Source organism: Gorilla gorilla, chromosome 10, assembly GCF_029281585.2.
Source record: "Gorilla gorilla gorilla isolate KB3781 chromosome 10, NHGRI_mGorGor1-v2.1_pri, whole genome shotgun sequence".
NCBI classification, from domain to species: Eukaryota; Metazoa; Chordata; class Mammalia; order Primates; family Hominidae; genus Gorilla; species Gorilla gorilla.
This window is the reverse complement of record NC_073234.2, coordinates 81691981-81715920: the sequence shown is the minus strand read 5'-3', so window position 1 is coordinate 81715920 and position 23940 is coordinate 81691981. Positions and strand designations below refer to the sequence as shown.

At 37.7% G+C, this 23940-nt stretch overlaps 1 protein-coding gene across 5 annotated transcripts in view; it reads left to right on the top strand.

Moving 5' to 3' along the window:
* Nucleotides 1-23940, top strand: part of GRIP1 (glutamate receptor interacting protein 1) — a 324577-nt gene that overhangs the window by 238058 nt on the left and 62579 nt on the right. For all 5 annotated transcript variants that reach the window (XM_055357003.2, XM_055357000.2, XM_055357004.2 and 2 more), the window contains 2 exons: nt 1864-1944; nt 13701-13770. In XM_055357003.2, the coding sequence (XP_055212978.1) occupies nt 1864-1944; nt 13701-13770 (151 nt within the window). The remainder of the gene's footprint in view (nt 1-1863; nt 1945-13700; nt 13771-23940) is intronic.

Below are 23940 nucleotides of genomic sequence, written 5' to 3'. Positions count from 1 at the left end.
TGAGAAATTGAAAGGATACAAATTCTTAGTGAATAAATAAACAAATAAATATATGTGGATTCACTTCCTGGCCCATGAGAGTGTTAGCTGAAGACAACCCCGAAGTCAAAGGTGTTAACTCAGTCCGTGACACTCACTTGGTCGAGGGAGGAAATGGGAAAGGCAGCTGATTGCCTCGCTCCCCTCTGAAGTAAATAAAAACCAGAGCGAAGGAGGGAGCCCAGAGAAGGAAGACCCCATAGCCCCACTGATGCTGAGAGGGCCAGTCTGGGGATCCTTTTTTATAGGTGGCTTTCTAAAAGCTAGGCGGGCCCAGAGAAATCAAATTTCTATTGTGCGCTCCAGTTTAACACTGTATGGCGAAACTTCTGAGTTGAAAAATCAGATTCTGGTCTTGTGAGACATTTAATACCTGAATTTTTCCGCGGAAAGGATGAGAGGTCAAGAAGAGCAATTCAAGGCCAAACAAAGAAGGGAGTCCTCTCTCTTTCCATGAATCCAATCCTAACAATCACCTCCACTTTGCACAGACTCAAATGTGTTAACTATGTGGTTAGTAAATTAAGCTAAGGGCCTGAGTGCCTAATGGTTCTGCTGTGGTTAATTGTCTGTGTGCCGGATAGGCACCTGCCTTGAGTCAAGCTGATCAAGCCGGCCAAGTGGATAGCTCACCCATCCCACAATCCTCTGCTTATGCTAAAGTTTCCACTGTTCCTGAAGCCTCTCCCCACTTCTTTCCAAAACCGTCAGAAAGGATTATAGTCATTAGCAACTTAGCATGAATAGATGCTATCTCTTCAATGGATATTTCCATTTTAACCTTATCATTAATTAAAGGTCTTTCTGACTGTTAAGGAATTTTAAGAAGAGTATATTTAAGAATCTGTAGCAATTTCTTCCTTTCTCAGACATTAATTAGGTCTGGATAAATCAGCTTAGCTCTGTCCTGCGTTGAGATTCAGCCAGTGCACACTGGTTCTCTCTCTGTTGCTTTGATATTAGCTTACTTCTATACTGACTGGCCAGTATCTGAGCCCACTTTCACTCCCTTCCAGTGCCCTGTGGTCCTCTCTGGAATCTCTAAAAGCTCCTCATTATACAGAAATTAAAGGATCATTTAATGTAGTTGGAATCTGATGGGTCCCTGTGTTCCAATTCTGTGGTCAGCATCTAGTTTGATTGGTTGCTTTAGTCTTTTTGATTGATAACCAGTACTGTTTTGGTTGTGAAATATTTTGAATGTCACTCCTGATTCTACCTCTTTAATTGTACTTTTCACATTACAAATTAAGGCACCTCTCCACCCACTCTCACTGCCCAATCAGCAACCATCACACCAAACTGACATCTCTCCTGAAATCTGTTTTCCCAGGTACCTTCAAACAATAAATAGGGGTGGAGGTGGGGGGAAGAATTACTGAATAGCACACTCTTGGAAAATATGGTTGGGGGTGGAAAGAATATAATAGGACCTAAGGTTCTTAAACTTTACTATGCCTGAGATTCACCTAGAGATCTCTAGGCCTCATCTTTAGAGATTCTGATTCATAGATTGGAATTATTCAGGAATCATTATTTGTAACTCCCATTCCAGGTGAATTTGATGTAGATGGTGCATGCATCACACTTGAGAAATACTGAACTCAACTGTTGGTGTGAATTATGCACAGTTGCCTGTGGATAGGAAGTGTATTCATCACCAGGAGCTTAATTTACCAGGATTTTAAAGGCATTCATCTTACTTCAGTTCCTACAGTTTTAGCTACATATGATTATGATGCAAGTATTCCTAATGCATTTTTATTGATGGGTGCTCCAGTCCTCAGTGTTCTATTAACACATTCTTTTTTGTTTCGATATTAGAGTCTGTCATCCCAAGTAGTGGAACATTTCATGTAAAGCTGCCTAAGAAGCACAATGTGGAACTTGGAATAACCATAAGTTGTAAGTAGAAGTTATTTCTTTTAAATAATTTTTAAAGGCATTAGAAAACTGTGTTGTCAAATGGTTTGCAGGTGTAACAAATGTTTTATATGTCTTTGTGAAGTTTTTATATCATGATACAAAAATGTGGAGTCAGTCACACCTCCAGCACTTACTGGCTGTATGAATGGGACAAGTTACTCAAACTCTCTCCAATCTTGTATTTCTTCATCTGTAAAATGAAAATAAGGATAGCTAGAAAATATAGGATTGTTTTAATTATTGAATAAAATCCATATTTATATACCTAGTACAGTGCTTGGCAAGTGATGAGTCCCGGTGAGATAAACATGTATCTCACACAACTAGATAAATAATTAGATGAGAGATAGATGCATATAGATTCTCTACATTTTATATTGTGAATTATTAGTATATTGTATAATATATATTATTAGCATATTATATATTAATTCACATAGTGTATTGTGAATTAAGTTTTTGTAATCTATTTAACAAAAATTACCTTTATTTACTTTTAAGACTATCTTCCCATCTGTCCACTATGCATCTATAATCCTTTTCACAAGACTAAAACAATGTCTCTTACTTTAAGTAAATCCTTGAATTCCTCCATAGTGCACAGTGTCTGGAAAACTGAACCAGAAAGAAAAGTGGAGCATATAAATGTACTCAATTCCCTCCTTTCCTCGGGCTTTAGTTTTATAACTGCTTTGGTAAAAACAACTTTGAAAATGTTAGCTCCAATGGACTTTCATAGAATGGAAATTGAGGGTTTTGGGGGGCTTTTAATATCCATAGACTAAATGCATCCATAAATGTCCCAAGAAAATGAAGCAAATGTTAAATGCCTAAAGACCAAAGGAGACGTAGAGGTAATGACTGTGACCAAGAGCTGGTTTCTTCAAGAAAGAGTGATGAGGCCACATAAAAGTGCCTCACTGCACTCTGTCGGATAGCATTTCTGTCAGTGGTTCAGGCAAAAAATAAATAAAAGTTCTCAATTGGGCAGTATGAAATGGTGCTGTCTGATTCAACATGGACGATACAAATTTAATACTGAAAAATGAAATTTTATTTATAACCAATAACCCACACATATCTACTGCAACACTAAAAAGAACGGTACTGCAATTCAAAATAAATATTAAGAGCAAGAAGCCACATGTATGGGAGAGAGCCTAGATCCCCCCAAACCCTAATGTGACCTAGTGGGAGAAAAGTAGAAAGATGGAATGGGATTTTAGAGACTCCAGCACTATCCTAAGTGCTCCTAAAGTCATTTATTCCTTTAATTGGGTCACTTAGCCTCTCAGTTTTTTCACTATGCAGCAAAGATGGTATGTCACTATAGTGTCAACAACTAGGGCTACTAAAATTAAGAAAGCATATCAGAATTTACTGTTCCAAACATATTTAGGGCTCAAGATGGCTTCTGCATGCAAACCCTCATGCAACTTTAAGGTTATTCTCTTTTGTTTATCCCAATCCATTCATTTATTCTGTCAGAACTAGCTGTGGGAGTGGTGCATCTTGGAGTTGTGCACTATATAACCTGCCTCTGTACACAGAAACCCTGCCCCCACTTCCATTCTTTCATTCTTCTGCCTTCCCTCAACAAATGCATTCTGAGTGTCCACCATGTTCTAAGCCCTATGCTAAATTTTAAGAATATACACCCTGTCCTTCTAGATGCTTCCTGCTGGTTGGTATTGTGAAGTCATCTATTCCTCAGAAGCTTCTATCACCACTGCCACACAGTTATTTTACTCTCAAATTTTAAGTAGGAATATTGTCTTTAATTTTGTTTTATACAATAGATGTATTCTTAGTTACAAATTGATATAAATAAAAAATATAATTTAGTCAGAAAGTATCCATCTAAAAATACCCTATGGTGTATTTCTTATTAAAAAGTAGACATTTATATGCTAATTTGTTTGAGATGTAGTCTTGTACACAAACTACAAAATATTTGTTTTATTCACATGAAGAATCATTTAATATTATGCTTTATGATGGTGTTTTGTTTTGCGTGAGTGTTTTACTTCTAAAATGGGTTTTAGTAGCAATAATGGCAACAATCTAAAAACCCCCATAAAGATGGCTTGCATTTTAGCCAGCCACAAGCAAACGCATTCGTGGAAGCTGAAAGTGTTATGCTATTCCCGGACAGAGAAATGATACATGAGCTTGTCAAACATGCTTGTCAGTTCTTCTAGAGCTACAGCTCCATTTGCACAACTAATCATCACCACCATGCTGACTTTTGTGTCTCCTCGTGGGAAATACTCATATTTTGCCAGATGACAAAGCAGACTTTGCTCTTTAAAAAAAGAAAAAAAGGCCAGAATCCATTTTCATTGTTATGAGTTAGTAAAATCCTGAGGCCTAGCACAGTTCCTGACATACAGTGTGCTTATATAATGCCTCCGTTTGCTGAGTGAATGAATAAGAAGCTTTACCTGCAAATGTTTTACTAAGCACTATGTACTCCAAGAAATGAGCTTCCAAGGGAGATGATAAATGAATATTAATGTTTGTGCAAAGGCTGATGCATAGACAGAAGAAAGACTGACTTAGAAAATGATTAAGAGCAAGGACTCAGAGCCTAGACTGTCTCATGCCCTGATTCCCTCAACCTCTCTGTGCCGTTTCTTCATCTAGAAAATGGTGTACATATTACCTTCTTCATAGCATTGTTGACAAGATTAAATGAATTACTATATGTAAAATGCCTTAAACACGTTGTGAACGCTAACAAACATTAATGATGATGATCTTCATTATTATTTACACACAGAGCCTTTTGAAATATTATATTATTTATTTATGTTTTATTTTTTGAGACAGGATCTCACTCTGTCACCCAGGCTGGAGTGCAGCAGCACTATTAGGGCTCACTGCAGCCTCAACCTTCTAGGCTCAAGTGATCCTCCCACTTTAACCTCCCAAGTATCTGGGACTACAGGCATGAGCCACCATGCCTGGCTAATTTTTAAATTTTTGTAGAGATAAAGTCTCACTGTGTTGCCCAGGCTGGTCTTGAACTTCAAAACTCAAGCGATTTTCCTGCCTCAGCCTCTTAAAGTGTTGGGATTACAGGTGTGAGCCACCATGCCTGCTAAAATATTTTAGGCACAGCTCCAGCCCACAAAATCTAGTGCCACCATAAGAAGGAAATCTGGGAACCCTCTTCTCAGACACACACGGATACTGTTAGTGAAACCGAGGTGCTGCAAGGACTTGATTCTTCTCATTATCTCTATACCAAGTCCTCTTTCTGTCGTCTTCACCTTGTGCAAGCTCTAAGTATTAAGAAACAGCCCCTCATCTCTGGAAGCATACCAGCAGAGCCTTTACGGCTCACTCTTTGTACCTAATTGACTGAGAAATGAGTCTGTCTGATTTTAGACACAGTGAGCAGTTTCAGACTAATTTTCTTAAGTTCCGATGACACATTTGCAGCATATTAGCACCAGGCATTGCTTTTATTGATGTTATTGCTATAATATAGAGTGATTTATTGTAGCAAATAAAGTGGAACAGCCTAGCAGAAGGATGCAGTTCAGGACTGGAAGTCACATCCTGATGCCTCCACACCTTAACCAGTCAGAAATCCCAGAGCTCACACCTTCCTCACAGCCCACCTCTCTTTCGAGTCAGCGAATCCTGATTGTCTCTGTCACATCCCATTATCACTAAAGTCCTTTTTACATGGGTGTTTTCCCTTGAGGTTTTATTACAGGGGTTTGTGTCTACTTTCTACCAGGCATGGCACTATGCAATTTTATGTGTTTTCTTACTTAATCCTGAAAGTAGCTCGTGACATCTATCTCCATTTTACAAAGAGGAAAGAACAACTCAGCTGGGTAACCTGCCCAAAGACCAGGGGCTAATAAAAAGTGAAGCAGGGATCCAAACCCATTGTCTCCGACTTAGCACTGGCTTTATTTTCACCACACCACTCATCCCTGTCACCATCTGATTGATGAAACTCCCTATATCCTATATCAGAAAAGCAAAAGACAGTATTTTGTGAGTACAGTGAATTCATTGGCTTTCCTTTTTAGTTCTGACTGAATAGTTTGCAGGAACAAAAGCTTGCTTTATTTTGTTATAAAATCATGAAGCAGCCTTTGTGATGACAAGCACAACAAATCTGTCATTTTTCCCCTAAGTTTTAAAGTATATTTAGAAGAGATTGGTTCCTGTTATTTTGCCAACTTTGCAGTAAAAAGCTCTACTCACTGCTCCATTTCAAATCAATTAATTTGTTTTACTTACCATGTATGATGTATATGGTTGCAATTGAAGTAAAGCTCAATGATTAAGAGTTTGTATGTGTGTGTGTGATGATGAGTGGTTTTTAAATTTCTGAGGTCAAAATGTTACCAAACCAAACTTGGGTCCACTTGCCCAGCATACAGAAAATGCCAAACAGTGACACTAGGATTTTCAGCGAGAGAAAGTGAAGCATTTGTTGCAGGGTGCCAAGCAAGGAGAATTGGGCAACTAATGCTTAAGACTTGAACTCCCTGATGGCCTAGATGGTTTTTAAAGGTAGAAGGCAGAGGTTATAGGCAAAGTCATAAATCAATACATGGAGACTTTACATTGGTTTGGCCCCAAAAGGCAGGTATCTTAAAGTGGGGGCTTACAGGTCATAGGTGGATTCAGAGAATTTTTTTTTGATTTGCAGTTGGTTAAAGAAGCAGGGCTTTGTCTAAAAACTTAGGATCAGCAAAAAAGGAATGTTAAGGTGTGGCCTTTAGGCGTGACTCTCTCCAGGTCTCTCAGGAAGAAATTTAGAACAAAAAACGGTAGAGTTCAGTTCTCACTTCTTCCTTATCTCCATGAGATCTCTGAGGTCTATGTAACGGTGGTCAGCATTTTCCATCTGGTGTGGGTCCAGGTTTCTGAAAAACAACTTAAGAACATATGTTAATATATTATCTTTTAGTTTCTATGGGGAACCAAAATGCTTTGTGATTCTGACTTGCTTGGGAAACTATTGTTTAAGTTCTCAGTATTGTATCTTCTTGCTTATAGGGTTGTTCATTGACTTTTCAAGCCTACCTAGGTGCCTGGAATTTCCCTTGAAAATACTATTTTTTTTTATATTTCTATGTTTGGGGGGTGGTGCTCAGCAGGCTCCTAAGAGGGGTCCCTGCTCTGTTTCTAAAAGACAGTAGCTTGAACACAAGCCTTTACTTCTTCTCCCACCCTACACTCCACTTTAAATGACAATGTAAGATTTTTCAAAGGGCAAAAACTCATAAGGACAAAAAGAAAAGGAAAATAGACAACAGCAACCAAATTTGGCAAAGAAGATAAAGAAAGATGAATTTAACTAAAGAAGCAGAGGGGAAGCTGATAATGAGCCTAATTTCTATCCTGTACTCCAAAGAGGTTCAGGGACCAGAAACTTCGGGAAGTACATTTGATGGAAAATCCTAAGGCAGGAGGATTGGTTAAAAGACTGCTAAGAATGACCTTAGTCTTTAGATGCCTTCTCCAACTCCCAAGTACCCTTCCCCTACCCTGGCAGAAGCCTGGAGTTTTATTCTCTGGAAAGCATGCAACAGAGAGTTCTTTGGACTGAGAGCACACAGCTGAATGCAGCAGTACTGCTTTAAAAATGGAAATTAGGTGAAGGTTTGCATACTGAATGTTGAGACTGAGAGCCTTCTTCCCCCAGGAAGCTTAAAGAAGCCAGATAGCCAAGTTTAATAGCCTTCAAGTGGTAGGAAAAATCAGAACCATCTGACCCAAATAAACAGCCTGGCCTCAACTTACACTTAAGACCCACAGTCCACAAGCCCTACTTGGGTATACCAAGCTTTTGAACAGCTCTTTAGGACCACACTCTTTAATATAAACAGACAGCTAAGAGAAAAATGGACACTTGAGGAAGAATCTAATATGCGAGGCTGTCACCAGAAACAAAGGGGGAAATCAGAGAATTAGCACATGCAGGAAGAAGAAAACAAACCAAACAAAGAGAAACCTATCATTGACATCATTAGCAACAAATATATTGCATTCATCAGGTGAGCAGGGAGTGGACGCTATTACAAAATGACATTCAGAGGGGAAAAAAAGTGGGCCTTGAAAATTAAGAGTATGGCAGAAATGAAAAAACTAAACTTCTATACAAATATTGGAAAATAAAGTTAAGGAAAATGTTCAGAAATTAGAACAACAAATAAATGAAGAATCTAGAATAGATGAGAAAATTATACAGGTTGAGTCCAAATGACACAACATCCAAGTAATAGGTGTTACAGAAAGAAAGAAGAAAGAAACACATTAAAGAAATAATTGTATAAATGTCTTAGAAATAAGGGATTTATTTCCAAAATGATGGGTCCATACCTATGGATGGAAATACCCACAGAAAAGCTTGTCATCAAGAGATCTGAGAACACTGGACGAAGCAGTAATCTTACAGGGTTGTGGTGCTGGAGCAGCAGGGCATGATGGGGTGTCATACAATGTGTTAGAATAATACAAACAATGATCAAATAATCAGAATAGCATCAGGCTTTTCTTTTTTTTATTTTATTATTATTATACTTTAAGTTTTAGGGTACATGTGCACAATGTGCAGGTTTGTTACATATGTATACATGTGCCATGTTGGTGTGCTGCACCCATTCACTCGTCATTTAGCATTAGGTATATCTCCTAATGCTATCCCTCCCCCCTTCCCCCACCCCACAACCGTCCCTGGTGTGTGATGTTCCCCTTCCTGTGTCCATGTGTTCTCATTGTTCAGTTCCCACCTATGAGTGAGAATATGCAGTGTTTGGTTTCTTGTCCTTGCGATAGTTTTCTGAGAATGATGGTTTCCAGCTTCATCCATGTCCCTACAAAGGACATGAACTCATTATTTTTTATGGCTGCATAGTATTCCATGGTGTATATGTGCCACATTTTCTTAATCCAGTCTATCATTGTTGGACATTTGGGTTGGTTCCAAGTCTTTGCTATCCTGAATAGTGCCACAATAGACATATGTGTGCATGTGTCTTTATAGCAGCATGATTTATAATCCTTTGGGTATATACCCAGTAATGGGATGGGCTGGGTCAAATGGTATTTCTAGTTCTAGATCCCTGAGGAATTGCCACGCTATCTTCTACAATGGTTGAACTACTTTACAGTCCCACCAACAGTGTAAAAGTGTTCCTGTTTCTCCACATCCTCTCCAGCACCTGTTGTTTCCTGACTTTTTAATGATTGCCATTCTAACTGGTGTGATATGGTATCTCATTGTGGTTTTGATTTGCATTTCTCAGCATCAGGCTTTTCAACAACAACTCTGGAAGCTAGAAAGCAATGGAAAAGTGCCTTCAAATTTCTAAAAGAAGGATTGGCAGCCTAGAATTCTTTACTCAGCAAAGTAGTCAATCAAATATGAAGGTAGAAAATGACATTTTCAGCTCTACAAGGTCTCAATAAACTCTTCTCCCTTGCACTCTTCCTCAGAAGCTACTGGAGAATGTGTACCACCAAGAGTGAGAGAAAGTAAAGCCAGAAACAGGGAGAGTTGGGTTCAGGATACAAGGGATCTAAGGATGCAAGAGAGAAGAGAAGAGAACCTCTGGGTTCCCAGGGTTTGTGGGAAGGAAGTCCCCAAGATCTGTGTAGCAAACCTAGAAAGCAATCAGTCCAGACAGATTAGCAAACTCTGATAGAATTCCTGATAAGATTTGACACATTGAGAGAAGATTTATATATCCTGGGAAATATGAGGAGTTGAATTAATAATAAACACAAGAAAACAAAGCAAACAAAAACATCAAGACATCAGATAACTAAAGGAAATACATATTCTGCAGAAAAGGAAAGAAATCATGGAATGCTATATGACTTACCTCTGGATGCTGTTGACATAGTCATGCTAAAATAAATACCAAATGTTGATTAATAAATACCAAAAATTATGACAAAATGGTATTGGGAAAATGGGGGGACAAGAAGGGTATATGAGTATGTTAGTGGTCTAGAGGTGGGAGAAACTAACTCTTCATCTCTCATAATAGAAAGTAAATAGAAAATGACTAACACCAGAAAATAATTTGGTAGTAATAGTCATATATTATTTAGCAATACGGAAACAGCCAAAAGAATTGAAAGCATCTGGGGAAGCAAGAAATTGAGGACGGCTCTTTCAGAATTCTTGACTCTTTAAATTGTATGCGTGTATATTTTTGGTACAAAGAAAATACATTTTAAAAAGTAATATAGTAAGTTGTTTCCTTGTGAGTACCAAGAATGTATATCTATAGGCAGCATGAAAAATCTTCATATTGCAGTGTTATTAAAATGGATTCTTGTGATCCGGGATAAAATTTCCAATGACATCGCCTTGCTGGATTGCAGAAGAGCTGTAGACACATATGACGACGATGAATTCTGAACAAGCTTGTAAATGACTCAAATAATGCAAATCTAGTAACAACAAAAACACTTGCATTGGAGATACAAGTGACGAGTTTGAATTAAAATCATTTCATAAAATATGAATGGGAAAGAGACAGTACTAATATATATCATATAACACAGGATTTAGCATCATTGCTCTTTTTTGTCAGGCTTTCAGTTGTGTGTTCAACCAGTTCAGCTGAAATTTCAAGGAGTTTGAAATTTCAAAGAGTTGTATTGTTTTTTCTTTCTGTTTCAGAACTTAATAAGCTGTTATTGCCCTTTTCTTCTTAACCACACTCTTGGAAGTATTCAGTGTCCTTCCCCATCCCCATATGATGTGTTTGTATGGATTTCCCACTTGGAATCACTTGACAGAAGAGAGAAAACTATTTCATGCCTAATAACTTCAGGAGATTTAACCAGCCCTGCCTCTCCTTTTTATTCAACTTCCCTGGAGTTTCATAGCCAGTGCCCAGAGCAGAGGCGCTTGTCTCATAGTTGGTGTTCAAAAAATATGTACTAAATAAATGAATGGTTCTGTGGAGAACTCCAATCAAATTCCAAGCACTGTATTTGAATACACTGAATGCTAGTGTATTCTCATTCAAAGGGTCACAAACTCAGAAGCCTTCATGGGTGAGGCAACTCAGTGAGTGAGATCAGCCCAATGAGGATAGAGGCAAATGGGAAATCAAAGGCTCCATCTAAAGGAGGTAGTGGGAAACAGTCCACTGTTGTTAAACAATAATAGCAACAATAAACATTTATGTAATTCCTTATGTGTGCACTCATCCAATCTCTTTACATGTAATAGCTCACATAATCCTCCCAACAAAAACTATATGGTAAGCACTGTTATTCATGAACACCATTTTGCAGATGAGGAAACTAAGGCACCTGAGTACTTTGTGCTCAAGCACATATAGCTAATAAGTGGTAGAGCCAGGATTTTGGACCCAACCATTCTGGCTGCCAAGTCCTGTCTCTCAATCATGACACCGTATTGCCCATCTATTTTTTTAAAAGAAGCCATGTATCTATATAAAATCTACTGATTTGTAAGTGTTGGCAACTAAATATTTTTAAAGCACTACCAGCCAAGCAAAGCATGCTTGGTTTGTGATTTATTCTTAGGTAGTAGAAAATTAAAACATGGGGCTAGGATACACAAACCATGACTGGGCCCCCGGACCATGCATAGCCACATTTAACATGCATGGTGGTGATGGGCAGGATCTCATACAGATCTGGATGACACACTTCTGGGTTCGACCCCATCATCCCAATGGGCATCCACCCTATCGAGTCCATTAAAGGAGGAAGAGAAGAATCTAGTAAATGTGAAAATGGCCACCATACATGTCTGTAGACCGTGAGTAGTTTCAAACTCCTCTGCAAAGCTGCGTAGGTTTGACCAAGACCTTATAGTGCTATATTTCTCTCTTTCAAGGATGACAGAGATAGGTCTGATATATTTTGTTGCCTCTACTATTGTTTGGTTTTACAGACCATTTCAGTGGAACATGGATTTTTTTTAAAAAGCCAAAGGAAACATTGAGTGCTATGTGATGGTTACTGCAGCTTGGCAAAAATACTGTGTCAATTCATTGGCAGATGCTAGAAAAGCTGTACTTGCTGGTAATAACAAAGTTTTTGTTTTTGTGCCCTATGCCCAGAACAATTTGCAGTTTTGAAATATGATGTAACTAGAAATCCTGGATGCTTATATGCCTCTAGAGGCATTCTATCAAATCATTGAATGAAGTTTTAAATTATGAATTAATTATGGTGACGAGAATGTTTTGCATTCTTTGCTGGAAGCTAAGAATAATGATTAAATGAAGTCCCATTAGCATTTACTATGGACTAATTTAGACAGTGGGTAAGGTATCGGTATATGCGTTTTCTTTTTCTTTAAATGTTGTGTTAAGATATTAAGCCATCTGTTCTTGTGCATAAACATTTTCCTGGGATTCAGATGGGATTATGGGATATGATATGGCTCTATGATTATTATGGGGTGATCAGACTGTTTATAATAAAATCTTACTTTAGGGGCCTGTTAATGATCTCTAAAAGGAAACCACTCCAGCCTTCAGGTTGGCAAAATATCTCCTCTTGGAGGCAAATTGTTTTTCACAAATGTTGGTATGGCTAATTTTAAGGATCCAACTCCTAAATTAAGTGCAAACCTCTAATTCAAGATTTTTTTTTTGTATTTATATGGACTATAATTAGTTTCTAGGGTTAATTCTAAGTAGGCTCATTTATAATTGTATTTTATTCTCATAAATGGAAATATTCCTGAGAAAATTGATAAAAACCCAAAACTGACCACTGTGCAGTATAATAGTTTTATCTAAAAATTCAATAAAATTACATGTACATGTTTAGAATATGAGCATATATAAAAATTTAGTTAACTAGCAACAAAATATTTACTAAAAAAAAAAAAGTCACATTCTAAGTATGAATTTGTGAGCAGAATTTAAAGATTTAGAGTCCATCTAGCAAAAGATTTCCTTGTGAGGAAAAAAAAAAAGAACTTTATTGATTGATTGATCAAGACGGAGTTTTACTCTGCTGCCCAGGCTAGAGTGCAGTGGTGTGATCCTTGGGTCACTGCAACCTCTGCCTCCTGGGTAAAAGCAATTCTCCTGCCTCAGTCTCCCAAGTAGCTGGAACTACAGGCATGTGCCACCATGCCTTTCTAATTTTTGTGTTTTTAGTAGAGATGGGGTTTCACCATGTTGGTCAAGCTGATGTCAAACTTCTGACCCCAGGTGATCCTCCCACCTCAGCCTCTCAAAGTGCTAGGATTACAGGCATGAGCCACTGTGCCTGGCCAAAAAAAAAGAACTTTAAATCAGTAATTCTTATCCACTTTCCCACTCTACACTGAAGTAATATATGGCATATTCCCATCAACAGTGGTGTCTCCTCACTGGAAAGGAATAGAAGAAGGGGTAACTAAGGGGAGCCCCCAATTGATTTTAATACTCTCCAACTGAGATACCCACCCTTCAGGTCCTCTCTTGAGAATTGCTTATTAAAATAGATTTAAATTAAATGGGTACTTATCCAATTGCTTTCTCTAATTACAAATTTAAAGTGGCATTGCTTTAGTTTTTATGTTTGTAAATATTTTAGCACAAACATTTGTAAAGACATAATGTGCATACTTCCTAATTCATTTGCTGACCATCTTTGTTTTGCATACAAACGTTACTTGCATTAAGTTATTATAAAACAGGGGAAATGTACAGTAAGGGGTGAATAATGGATATAAAGATGTGATTATTCTATCTCCATTATTACAGCACCATCCAGTAGAAAACCAGGAGACCCCCTCGTCATTTCAGATATCAAGAAAGGGAGTGTGGCACACAGGTAAGGAAAATGGATTTTCTGATTCATTTTAAGGCCTCTCTTAATTTAAGTATACATGACACGTTCCACACCCAAAGCAAACCTTTCTAATGGGTCACTGTATTTTTAAAAACTTCCAAGCAGCCACTATTAATTGATCATATTTGACATCCCTAGTTCCAGTGGCTCCATAGATCTCTTCCTGCTTATCAATTTATTTCTGCACAGCTGAAAACATTTCTTAGGGTCTTTCATGAATCTAGCATAGGCTCTCCTTCACTGGTCAGCTTCCATTCATTTTCTGACCAAAAAAAAAAAAAAAAAAAAAACCCTGAAAGTAGCAGCACTTATCAGAGGTACCCAAACAGAGGTGATAAGTTGTGCAAGAGTTTTGCTGTTACCAGAATATCCCCTCTGGGCAAGCAAGATTCTTGAGTTTTAAAATGTTCATGTCACCTATTTGGCCCATATACCATCAAAATCAGGAGGTCTCAAATTTTTAATTTCATAAATAAAAATATTTTTAAATGATTGAGGATACTGATATAAGACCATTAACTTTCTTTTTATTTTCCAATTCAGGACTTAAAAAAATTTCAACCTATTATCACAATTATTTTATTAAATACTTTGTTTTATTTTTGAGACAGAGTGTCACCTGTATCACCCACGCTGGAGTGCAGTGGCACAATCTCGGCTCACTGAAACCTCTGTCTCCCGGGTTCGAGCGATTCTCCTGCCCCAGCCTCCCAAGTAGCTGGGATTACAGGTGCACACCGCCATGCCCGGCTAATTTTTGTATTTTTTACTAGAGACGGGGTTTTGCCATGTTGGCTAGGCTGGTCTCAAACTCCTGACCTCAGGTGATCCACCCACCTCAGCCTCCCAGAGTGCTGGGATTATAGGTGTGAACCGCCACACCCAGCCCAAGAAATACTTTAACATTCAAAAAGTAGGAAGGACATTGCATGAGTTTAGGTATGTATGTGCAGGCTCCACTGCTATGACAAAGAGACATCTAAAGACAGTGGATCAACCAAGACAGAAGTTTCTCTCTCATAACAGTTGGGAGATAGGCAGGCAATCCAGGGCTATGGGAGCCATCCCAGCAGCTTGTCAGTTATTACCATTTTTTTATTTTTAATTTTTGTGGGTATATAGTTGGTATATATATTTATGGGATACAAGAGATATTTTGATAAGGCATGCAATGCACAGTAATTACATCATGGAAAATAGGGTACCCATCCCCCTCAAGCTTTTATCCTTTGTGTTACAAACAATCCAATTATACTCTTTTAGTTATTTTTAAGTGTACAATTAAATTACTACTGACCATAGTCACCCTGTTGTGCCATCAAATACTAGGTCTTAGTCATTCTATTTTTTTGTACCCATTAACCATCCCTACTTTCCCCACCCTGACCCCCCCCCCACTACCCTTCCTAGCCTCTGGTAACCATCCTTCTACTCTCTCTCTCCATGAGTTCAGTTATTTTGATGTTTAAATACCACAAATAAGTGAGAACATGTGATGTTTGTATTTCTGTGCCTGGTTTATTTCATTGAACATAATGACCTCCAGTTCCATCTAATGCGTTGCAAATGACAGGATCTCGTTCTTTTTTATGGCTGAATGGAACTCTGTTGTATATATGTACCACATTCCTTTTATCCATTTATCTCTCAATGGACACTTATGTTGCTTCCAAATCTTGGCTATTGTGAACAGTGCTGCAGCAAACATAGGAGTGCAGATATCTCTTCAATATACAGATTTCCTTTCTTTTGGGTATATACCCAGCAGTGGGATTGCTGGATCATATAGTAGCTCTATTTTTAGTTTTTTGAGAAACCTCCAGCTGTTTTTATGGTGCTTGTACTAATTTACATTCCCATCAACAGTGTACCAGGGTTCCCTTTCCTCCACATTCTCTCCAGCATTTGTTATTGCCTGTCTTTTGGATAAAAACCATTTTAACTGGGGTCAGATGATATCTCATTGTAGTTTTGATTTGCATTTCTGTGATGACCACTGATGTTGAGCATCTTTTCGTATGCCTGTTAGACATTTGTATGTCTTCTTTTGAGAAATGACTATTCAAATATTTTGGCCATTTTTTAATAGGATTACTAGATTGTTTTTTCCTATAGACTTGTTTGAGCTCCATGTATATTCTGGTGATTAATCCCTTGTCAGATGGATAGTTTGCAAATGTTTTATCCTATTATGTGAGTTGTCTCTTCACTTTGTTGATTTTTTTTTTTGCTATGAAAAAGATTTTTCACTTGTTGTGATCCCATTTGTCCATTTTGCTTAGGTTGCCTGTGCTTGTGGGATATTACTCGAGACATATTTGCCCAGAGCAATGTCCTGGAGAGTTTCCCCAATGTTTTCTTGTGGTAGTGTCATAGTTTGAAGTCTTAGATTTAAGTTGTTAATCCATTTTGATTTGACTTTTGTATATGGCAAGAAATAGCTGTCTAGTTTTTTTCTTCTGCATGTTGATATTCAGTTTTCCCAGCACCATTTATTGAAGAGACTGTCTTTTCCCCAATGTATGTTTCTAGGCACCTTTGTCAAAAATGAGTTCACTGTAGGCATGTGGATTTGTTTCTGGGTTCTCTATTCTGTTCCATTGGTCTATATGTGTGTTTTTTTTTGCCAGTGCCATGCTGTTTGGGTTACTTTAGCTCTGTAGTATAATTTGAAGTCAGATAATGGGATTCTTCCAGTTTTGTTCTTTTTGCTCAGGATAGAATTGAGTATTCTAGGTCTTTTGTGGTTCAGTATAAATTTTAGAATACTTTTCTCTATTTCTGTGAAGACTGTCATTGGCATTTTCATACAGATAGCATTGAATATGTAGATTGCTCTGGGTAGTATGGATATTTTAACAATATTGATCCTTCTAGTTTATAAACATGTAGTTTTTTTTCTATTTGTTTGTGTCCTCTTCAATTTCTTTCATCAATGTTTTACAGTTTTCATTGTAGAGATCTTTTACTTCTTTCATTAATTTCTAAGTATTTGATTTTATTTGTGGCTCTTGTAAAAGGGATTACTTCTTTAATTTCTCTTTCAGATTGTTCACTGTTGGCATATAGAAATGCTACTGATTTTGTATTATTTATTTTGAAGCCTGCAACTTTACTGAATTTTTTTAATCAGCTCTAATTGTTTTTTGTGGAGTCTTCAGGTTTTTCCAAATATAAGATCATGTCTTCTGCAAGCAAGGATAATTTGACTTCTTCCTTTCCAATTTGGATACGCTTTTATCTTTCCCTTGTGGGATTGCTCTAGCTAGGACTTCCAGTACTGTGTTGCATAACAGTGGTGACAGTGAGCATCCTTGTTGTGTACCAGATCTTAGAGGAATGGCTTTTAGTTTTTCCTCATTCAGTATGATACTAGCAGCAGCTCTGTTGTATATGGCTTTTATTATGTTGAGGTATATTTCTTCTATACCCTAGTTTTTTGAGGATTTTTATCATGAAGGGATGTTAAATTTTTTCAAATGCTTTTTCAGCATTAATAGAAATGATCATATGGTTTTTGTCCTTTATTCTACTGACATGATGTGTTTCACTCACAGATTTGCATAGCTTGCACCATCTTTTAATCCCTGGGTTGTGGTCCAACTTGGTTGTGATGAATCATCTTTTTAATATATTTTTGACTTCACTTTGCTAGTATTTTATTAAGGATTTTTGCATCAATGTTCGTTAGAGGTTTTTGGCCCGTAGTTTTCTTTTTCTTTTTCTTTTCTTTTCTTTGTGTGTGTGTGTGTGTGTGTGTGTGTGTCTTTGTCTGGTTTTGTTATCATGGTAATACTGGCCTCATAGAATGAGTTTGGAATCATTCCCTCCTCCTCTATTTTTCAGAATAGTTTTAGCAGGATTTATATTAGTTCTTTAAATGTTTGGTAGAATTCAGCAGTGAAGCCATTGGGTCCCAGGTTTTGCCTTACTTGGAGACTTTTTATTATGACTTCAATCATGTTACTTATTATTGGTCTGTTCAGGTTTTGAATTTCATCATAGTTCAATGTTAGTACATTGTATGAGTCTAGGAATTTACCCATTTCCTCTAGCTTTTCTAATTTATTGGCATATCGTTGCTCATAGGAGCCACTAATGATCCTTTGAATTTCTGTGATATCAGTTATAATGTCTCCTTTTTCATCTCTGACTTTATTTAGTTGGGTCTTCTCCTTTTTTTATTTTTGTTATTAGTCTTGCTAAAGCTTTGTCCATTTTGCTCACCTTTTTAAAAACATTTTGTTTCATTGATCTTTGCATTGTTTTCTTCATTTCAAATTTATTTGTTTTTGCTCTGATCTTTATTATTTATTTTCTACCACTAATCTTGGGTTCAGTTTGCTCTTGCTTTTCTGATTCTTTAAGATGCATTGTTAGGTTATTTATTTGAAGTCTTTGTTCTTTTTTGATGTAGGCACTTATAGCTAAAAATTTCCTGCTTAGTGCTGCTTTTGCTGTATCTCATTGGCTTTAGTATGTTGTGTTTCCATTATCATTTGTTTCACAAAATTTTTTAATTTTCTTATTAATTTCTTCATTGGCCCACAGGTCACTCAGAAGCAGGTTGTTTCATTTCCATGTGTCTGCATAGTTTACAAAATTCGTCGTGTTTTTTTTTCTTCAAATTTTATTTTAAGTTCCAGGGTACATGTGCAGGATGTACAAGTTTGTTACATAGGTAAATGTGTGCCATGGTTTGCTGCACAGATCAACCTATCATCTAGGTATTAAGCCGAGTCTCCATTAGCTATTCTTCCTGATGGTCTCCCTCCCATCACCTCACCCATGACAGGCCCCAGTGTATGTTGTTGTTTCCAATGTGTCCATGTGTCCTCCTCGTTCAGCTCCCACTTATAAGTGACAACATGCAGTGTTTGGTTTTCTGTTTCTGTGTTAGTTTGCTGAGGATAAAGCATTCCAGCTCTATCCATGTACCTGCAAAGGACATGATCTCATTCCTTTTTATGGCTGCATAGTATTCCGTGTGTATATATATCACATTTTCTTTATCCAGTCTATCATTAATGGGCATTTGGGTTGATTCCATGTATTTGCTATTGTGAATAGTGCTGCAGTGGACATAAGTGTGCATATATCTTTATAATAGAATAATTTACATTCCTTTGGGTATATATCCAGTAATGGGATTGCTGGGTCAAATGGTATTTCTGCTTCTATATCTTTGAGGAATCACCACACTGTCTTTCATAATGGTTTAACTAATTTACATTCCCACCAACCATGTAAAAGCATTCCTTTTTCTCTGCAACCTCACCGGCATCTGTTGTTGCTTGACTTTTTCATAATTGCCATCCTGACTGGCATCAGATGATAGCTCATTATGATATCAATTTGTATTTCTCTAATGATCAGTGATGACGAGCTTTTTCTCATGTTTGCTGGCTGCATGAATATCTTTTTTTGAGAAGTGAAGTTCTTTGTAGACTTTGGATATCAGACGTTTATCAGATGGATAGATTGTGAAAATTTCCTGCCATTCTGTAGGTTGTCTGTTCACTCTGATGATAGTTTCTTTTGCTGTGCATAAGCTCTTTGGTTTAATTAGATCTCATTTATCAAAGTTTCTTTTGTTGCCATTTTCCTTTGGCATTTTCATCATGAAATCTTTGCCTTTGCCTATGTTCTGAATGGTATTGTCTAGATTTTCTTCTAGAGTTTTTACAATTTTGGGATTTACATTTAAGTCTTTAATCCATCTTATTTTATTTTATTTTATTTTATATAAGGTGTAAGGAAGGGGTCCAGTTTCAATTTTCTGCATACGATTAGCCAGTTCTCCCAGTGCCATTTATTAAATTGGGAATCCTTTTCCCATTGCTTGTTTTTGTCAGGTTTGTTGATGATCAGATGGTTATGGGTGTGCGGTCTTATTTCCGAGTTCTCTAATCTGTTCCTTTGGTCTATATGTCTGTTTTTGTACCAGTACCATGCTGTTTTGGTTACTGTAGCCTTGTAGTATAGTTTGAAGTTGGGTAGCATGATACCTCCAGCTTTGTTCTTTTAGCTTAGGATTGGTTTGGCTATACAGGCTCTTTTTTTATTCCATATGAATTTTAAAGTAGTTTTTTTCTAATTCTGCAAAGAATGTCAATGGTAGTTTAATGGGCATGGTATTGAATCTATAAATTACTTTGGGCAGTATGGTCATTTTCATGATATTGATTTTTTCTATCCATGAGCATGGAATGTGTTTCCGTTTGTTTGTGTCCTCTCTGATTTCTTTGAGCAGTGGTTTGTAGTTCTCCATGAAGAGGTCCTTCACTTCCCTTATTAGCTATATTCCTAGGTATTTTATTCTCTTTGTAGCAATTGTGAATGGGAGTTCTTTGATTATTTGGCTCTCTGCTTGCCTATTGTTGGTGTATAAGAATGTTCGTGATTTTTGCACAGTGATTTTGTATGTGGAGACTTTGCCGAAGTTGCTTATCAGCTTAAGAAGCTTTTGGGCTGAGATGATGCGGTTTTCTAGATATAGGATCATGTCATCTGCAAAGACAATTTGACTTCTTCTCTTCTGATTTGAATACCCTTTATTTTTTTCTCTTGCCTGATTGCCCTGGTCAGAACTTCCAATATACTATGTTAAATAGGAGTGATGAGAGGGCATCCTTGTCTTGTGCTAGTTTTCAAGGTGAATGCTTCCAGCTTTTGCCCATTCGGTATGATATTGGCTATGGGTTTGTCCTATGTGGCTTTCACTATTTTGAGGTATGTTCCTTCAATACCTAGATTATTGAGAGTTTTTAAATGAAGGGATGTTGAATATTATTGAAGGCCATTTCTGCATCTATTGAGGTAATTATGTGGTTTTTGTCTTTAGTTCTGTTTATATAATGAATCACATTTATTGTTTTGTGTATGTTGAACCAACCTTGCATCCCAGGGATGAAGCCAACTTGATCGTGGTGGATAAACTTTTTAATGTGCTGCTGGATTCAGTTTGCCAGTATTTTATTGAGGATTTTTGTATCCATGTTTATGAAGAATATTAGCCTGAAGTTTTTACTTGCTGTTGTATATCTCTCCCAGGTTTTGGTATCAGGATGATACTAGCCTCATAAAATGAGTTAGGGAGAAGTCCCACCTTTTCAATTGTTTGGAATAATTTCAGAAGAAATAGTACCAGCTCATCTTTGTACCTCTGTTAGAATTCAGCTGTAAATCCATGTGGTCCTGGGATTTTTTTGGTTGGTAGCCTATTTATTACTGTCTCAATTTCAGAACTCATTGTTGGTCTCTTTGTTCTCATTAGTTTCAAAGAACTTCTTGATTTCTGCCTTAATTTTATTATTCACCCAAGGTTCACTCAGGGGCAGGCTGTTCAATTTCCAAGTAGTAGTGTGGTTTAGAGTGAATTTCTTAATCTTGAGTTTAATTTGATTGTGCTGTGGTCTGAGAGACTGTTATGATTTCAGTTATTTTGCATTTGCTGAGGAATGTTTTACTTCCAATTATGTGATCAATTTTAGAGTAAGTGTCATGTGGCAATGAGAAGAATGTATATTCTGTCGTTTTGGGGTGGAGAGTTCTGTAGATATCTGTTAGGTCCACTTGATCCAGAGCTGAGTTCAAGTCCTGAATATCTTTGTTTATTTTCTGTCTCGATGATCTGTCTAATATTGTCAGCGGGGTGTTACAATATCCCACTGTCACTGTGTAGGAGTATAAGTTTCTTCATAGGTCTCTAAGAACTTGCTTTATGAATCTGGGCGCTCCTGTATTAGGTGCATATTTAGGATACTTAGCTCTTCTTGTTGAATTTAACATTTTTTTTCTATTTTTGTTGGTTTAAAGTATCTTTTGTCAGAAATTAGGAGTGCAGACTCTGCTTTTGTCAGTTTTTCATTGCTTGGTAAATTTTACTCCATCACTTTATTTTGAGCCTATGTGTGTCACTGCATGTGAGATAGGTCTCTTGAAGACAGCATACCACTAGGTCTTGACTATCTCTTTATCCAGTTTGCCATTCTATGTCTTTTAACTGGGGCATTTATCCTGTTTACATTTGTTTAGTGTTGATATGTGTTAATTTGATCATGTCATCATGATGCTAGTTGGTTATTTTGCAAACTTGTTTATGTGGTTGCTTCATAGTGTCACTGGTCTGTGCATTTCAGTGTGTTTTTGTAGCAGCTGGTAATGGTTTTTCCTTTCCATATTTAGCACTTCTTTTAAGAGCTCTTGCAAGGTAGGCCTGATAGTGATGAATTCCCTCAGCATTTATATGTCTGAAAAGGATCTTATTTCTCCTTTGCTTATGAAGTTTAGTTTGGCCAGATATGAAATTCTGGGTTGGAAATTATTTTCTTTAAGAATGTTGAATATTGGCCCCCAAACTCTTCTGGCTTGTAGGGTTTCTGCTGAGAGGTCTGCTGTTGGTCTGATGGACTTCCCTTTGTAGGCGTCCTGGCTTTTCTTTCTGGCTATGCTTAACATTTTTTTCTTTCATTTCGACCTTGGAGAATCCAATGATTATGTGTCTTGGGGTTGATCTTCTCCTGTAGTATCTTATTGAGGTTCTCTGGATTTCCTAAATTTGAATGTTGGCCTGTCTTGCTAGGCTAGGGAAGTTCTCCTGGATTATATCCTGAAGTACGTTTTCCAACTTAGTTCTGTTCTCCCCACCTCCTTCAGGTACCCCAATCAGTCATAGATTTGGTCTTTTTACATAATCCCATATTTTTGGAGGTTTTGTTTATTCCTTTTTATTCTCTTTTCTCTATTCTTGTCTGCCTGTCTTATTTCAGAAACATAGTCTTCAACTCTGAGATTCTTTGTTCCACTTAGTCTATTTGGCTATGGACACTTGTGATTGCGTTGTGAAGTTATCATGTTGTGTTTTTCAGCTCCATAAGGTCATTTATGTTTGTCACTAAACTGGCTATTCTGGTCATCAGCTGCTGTAATGTTTTATTACGATTCTTAGCTTATTTGAATTGGGTTAGAACATGCTCGTTTAGTTCAGTGAAGTTCATTATTACCCACCTTTTGAAGCCTACTTCAGCCAATTCAGTCATCTCAGCTTCAGCCCAGTTCTGTGCCCTTGCTGAAGAAGTGTTGCAGTTATTTGGAAGAGAAGAAGCACTCTGGCTTTTTGAGTTTTCAGCAGTTTTAAGTTGATTCTTTCTCATCTTTCTGAACTTACCTACCCTCAATCTTTGAGGTTGCTGATCTGTGAATGGAGTTTTTGTGGGGTCTTTTCGTTAATGATGTTACCATTGTTGCTTTCTGCTTATTTGTTTTTCTTTTAACAGTCAGGCCCCCTTCTGTAGTGCTGTTGTGGTTTGTTGGGGGTCTACTCCAGACCCCAAGCCTGGATCCCTCCTGTGCCAGCAAAGGCTACAAAACAGCAAAGATGGGAGCCTTCTCCTTCCTCTGGCAGCTCTGTCCCAGAGGGGCACTGACCTGATGCCGATCTGGAGACCTGGAGACCCCTGTTGGGAGGTCACACCCAGTCAGGAGGAACGGTATCAGGGACCCACTTAAAGAAACGGTCTGGCTGCCGCTTGACAGAGCAGGTGCACTGTGATTTGGGGAACCACCCTCATCCAGACCACCCAGACTCTCCAGAGCCAGCAGGCAGGAAAGGCTAAGTCAACTGAACAAGAGAGACCATGGCTTCCCCTCCTGCAAGGGGCTCCATCCCAAGAAGATCAGAGTTCTATTCATAAAACCCTGGCTTAGAGTGAATTTCTTAATCTTGAGTTTAATTTGATTGTGCTGTGGTCTTGAGAGACTGTTATGATTTCAGTTATTTTGCATTTGTAGTTGCTGAAATTCCTGCAGGTGGTCTATAAGGTTCTTGTACTTGAATATTGATATCTTTCTCTATGTTTGGGAAGTTCTCTGTTATTATCCCTTTGAATAAAATTTCTACCCCATCCCTCTCTCTGCCTCGTCTTTAAGGCCGATAACTCTTAGATTTGGCCTTTTGAGGCTAATTTTTAGATCTTGTAGGTGTGCTTCATTGTTTGTCTGTTTGTTTGTTTGTTTGTTTGTTTGTTTGTTTTGAGACAGAGTTTCACTCTGATGCCCAGGCTGAGTGCTGTGGTGCAATCTCGGCCCACTGTAACCTCTGCCTCCTGGGTTCAAGCGATTCTCCTGCCTCAGCCTCCCAAGTGGCTGGGA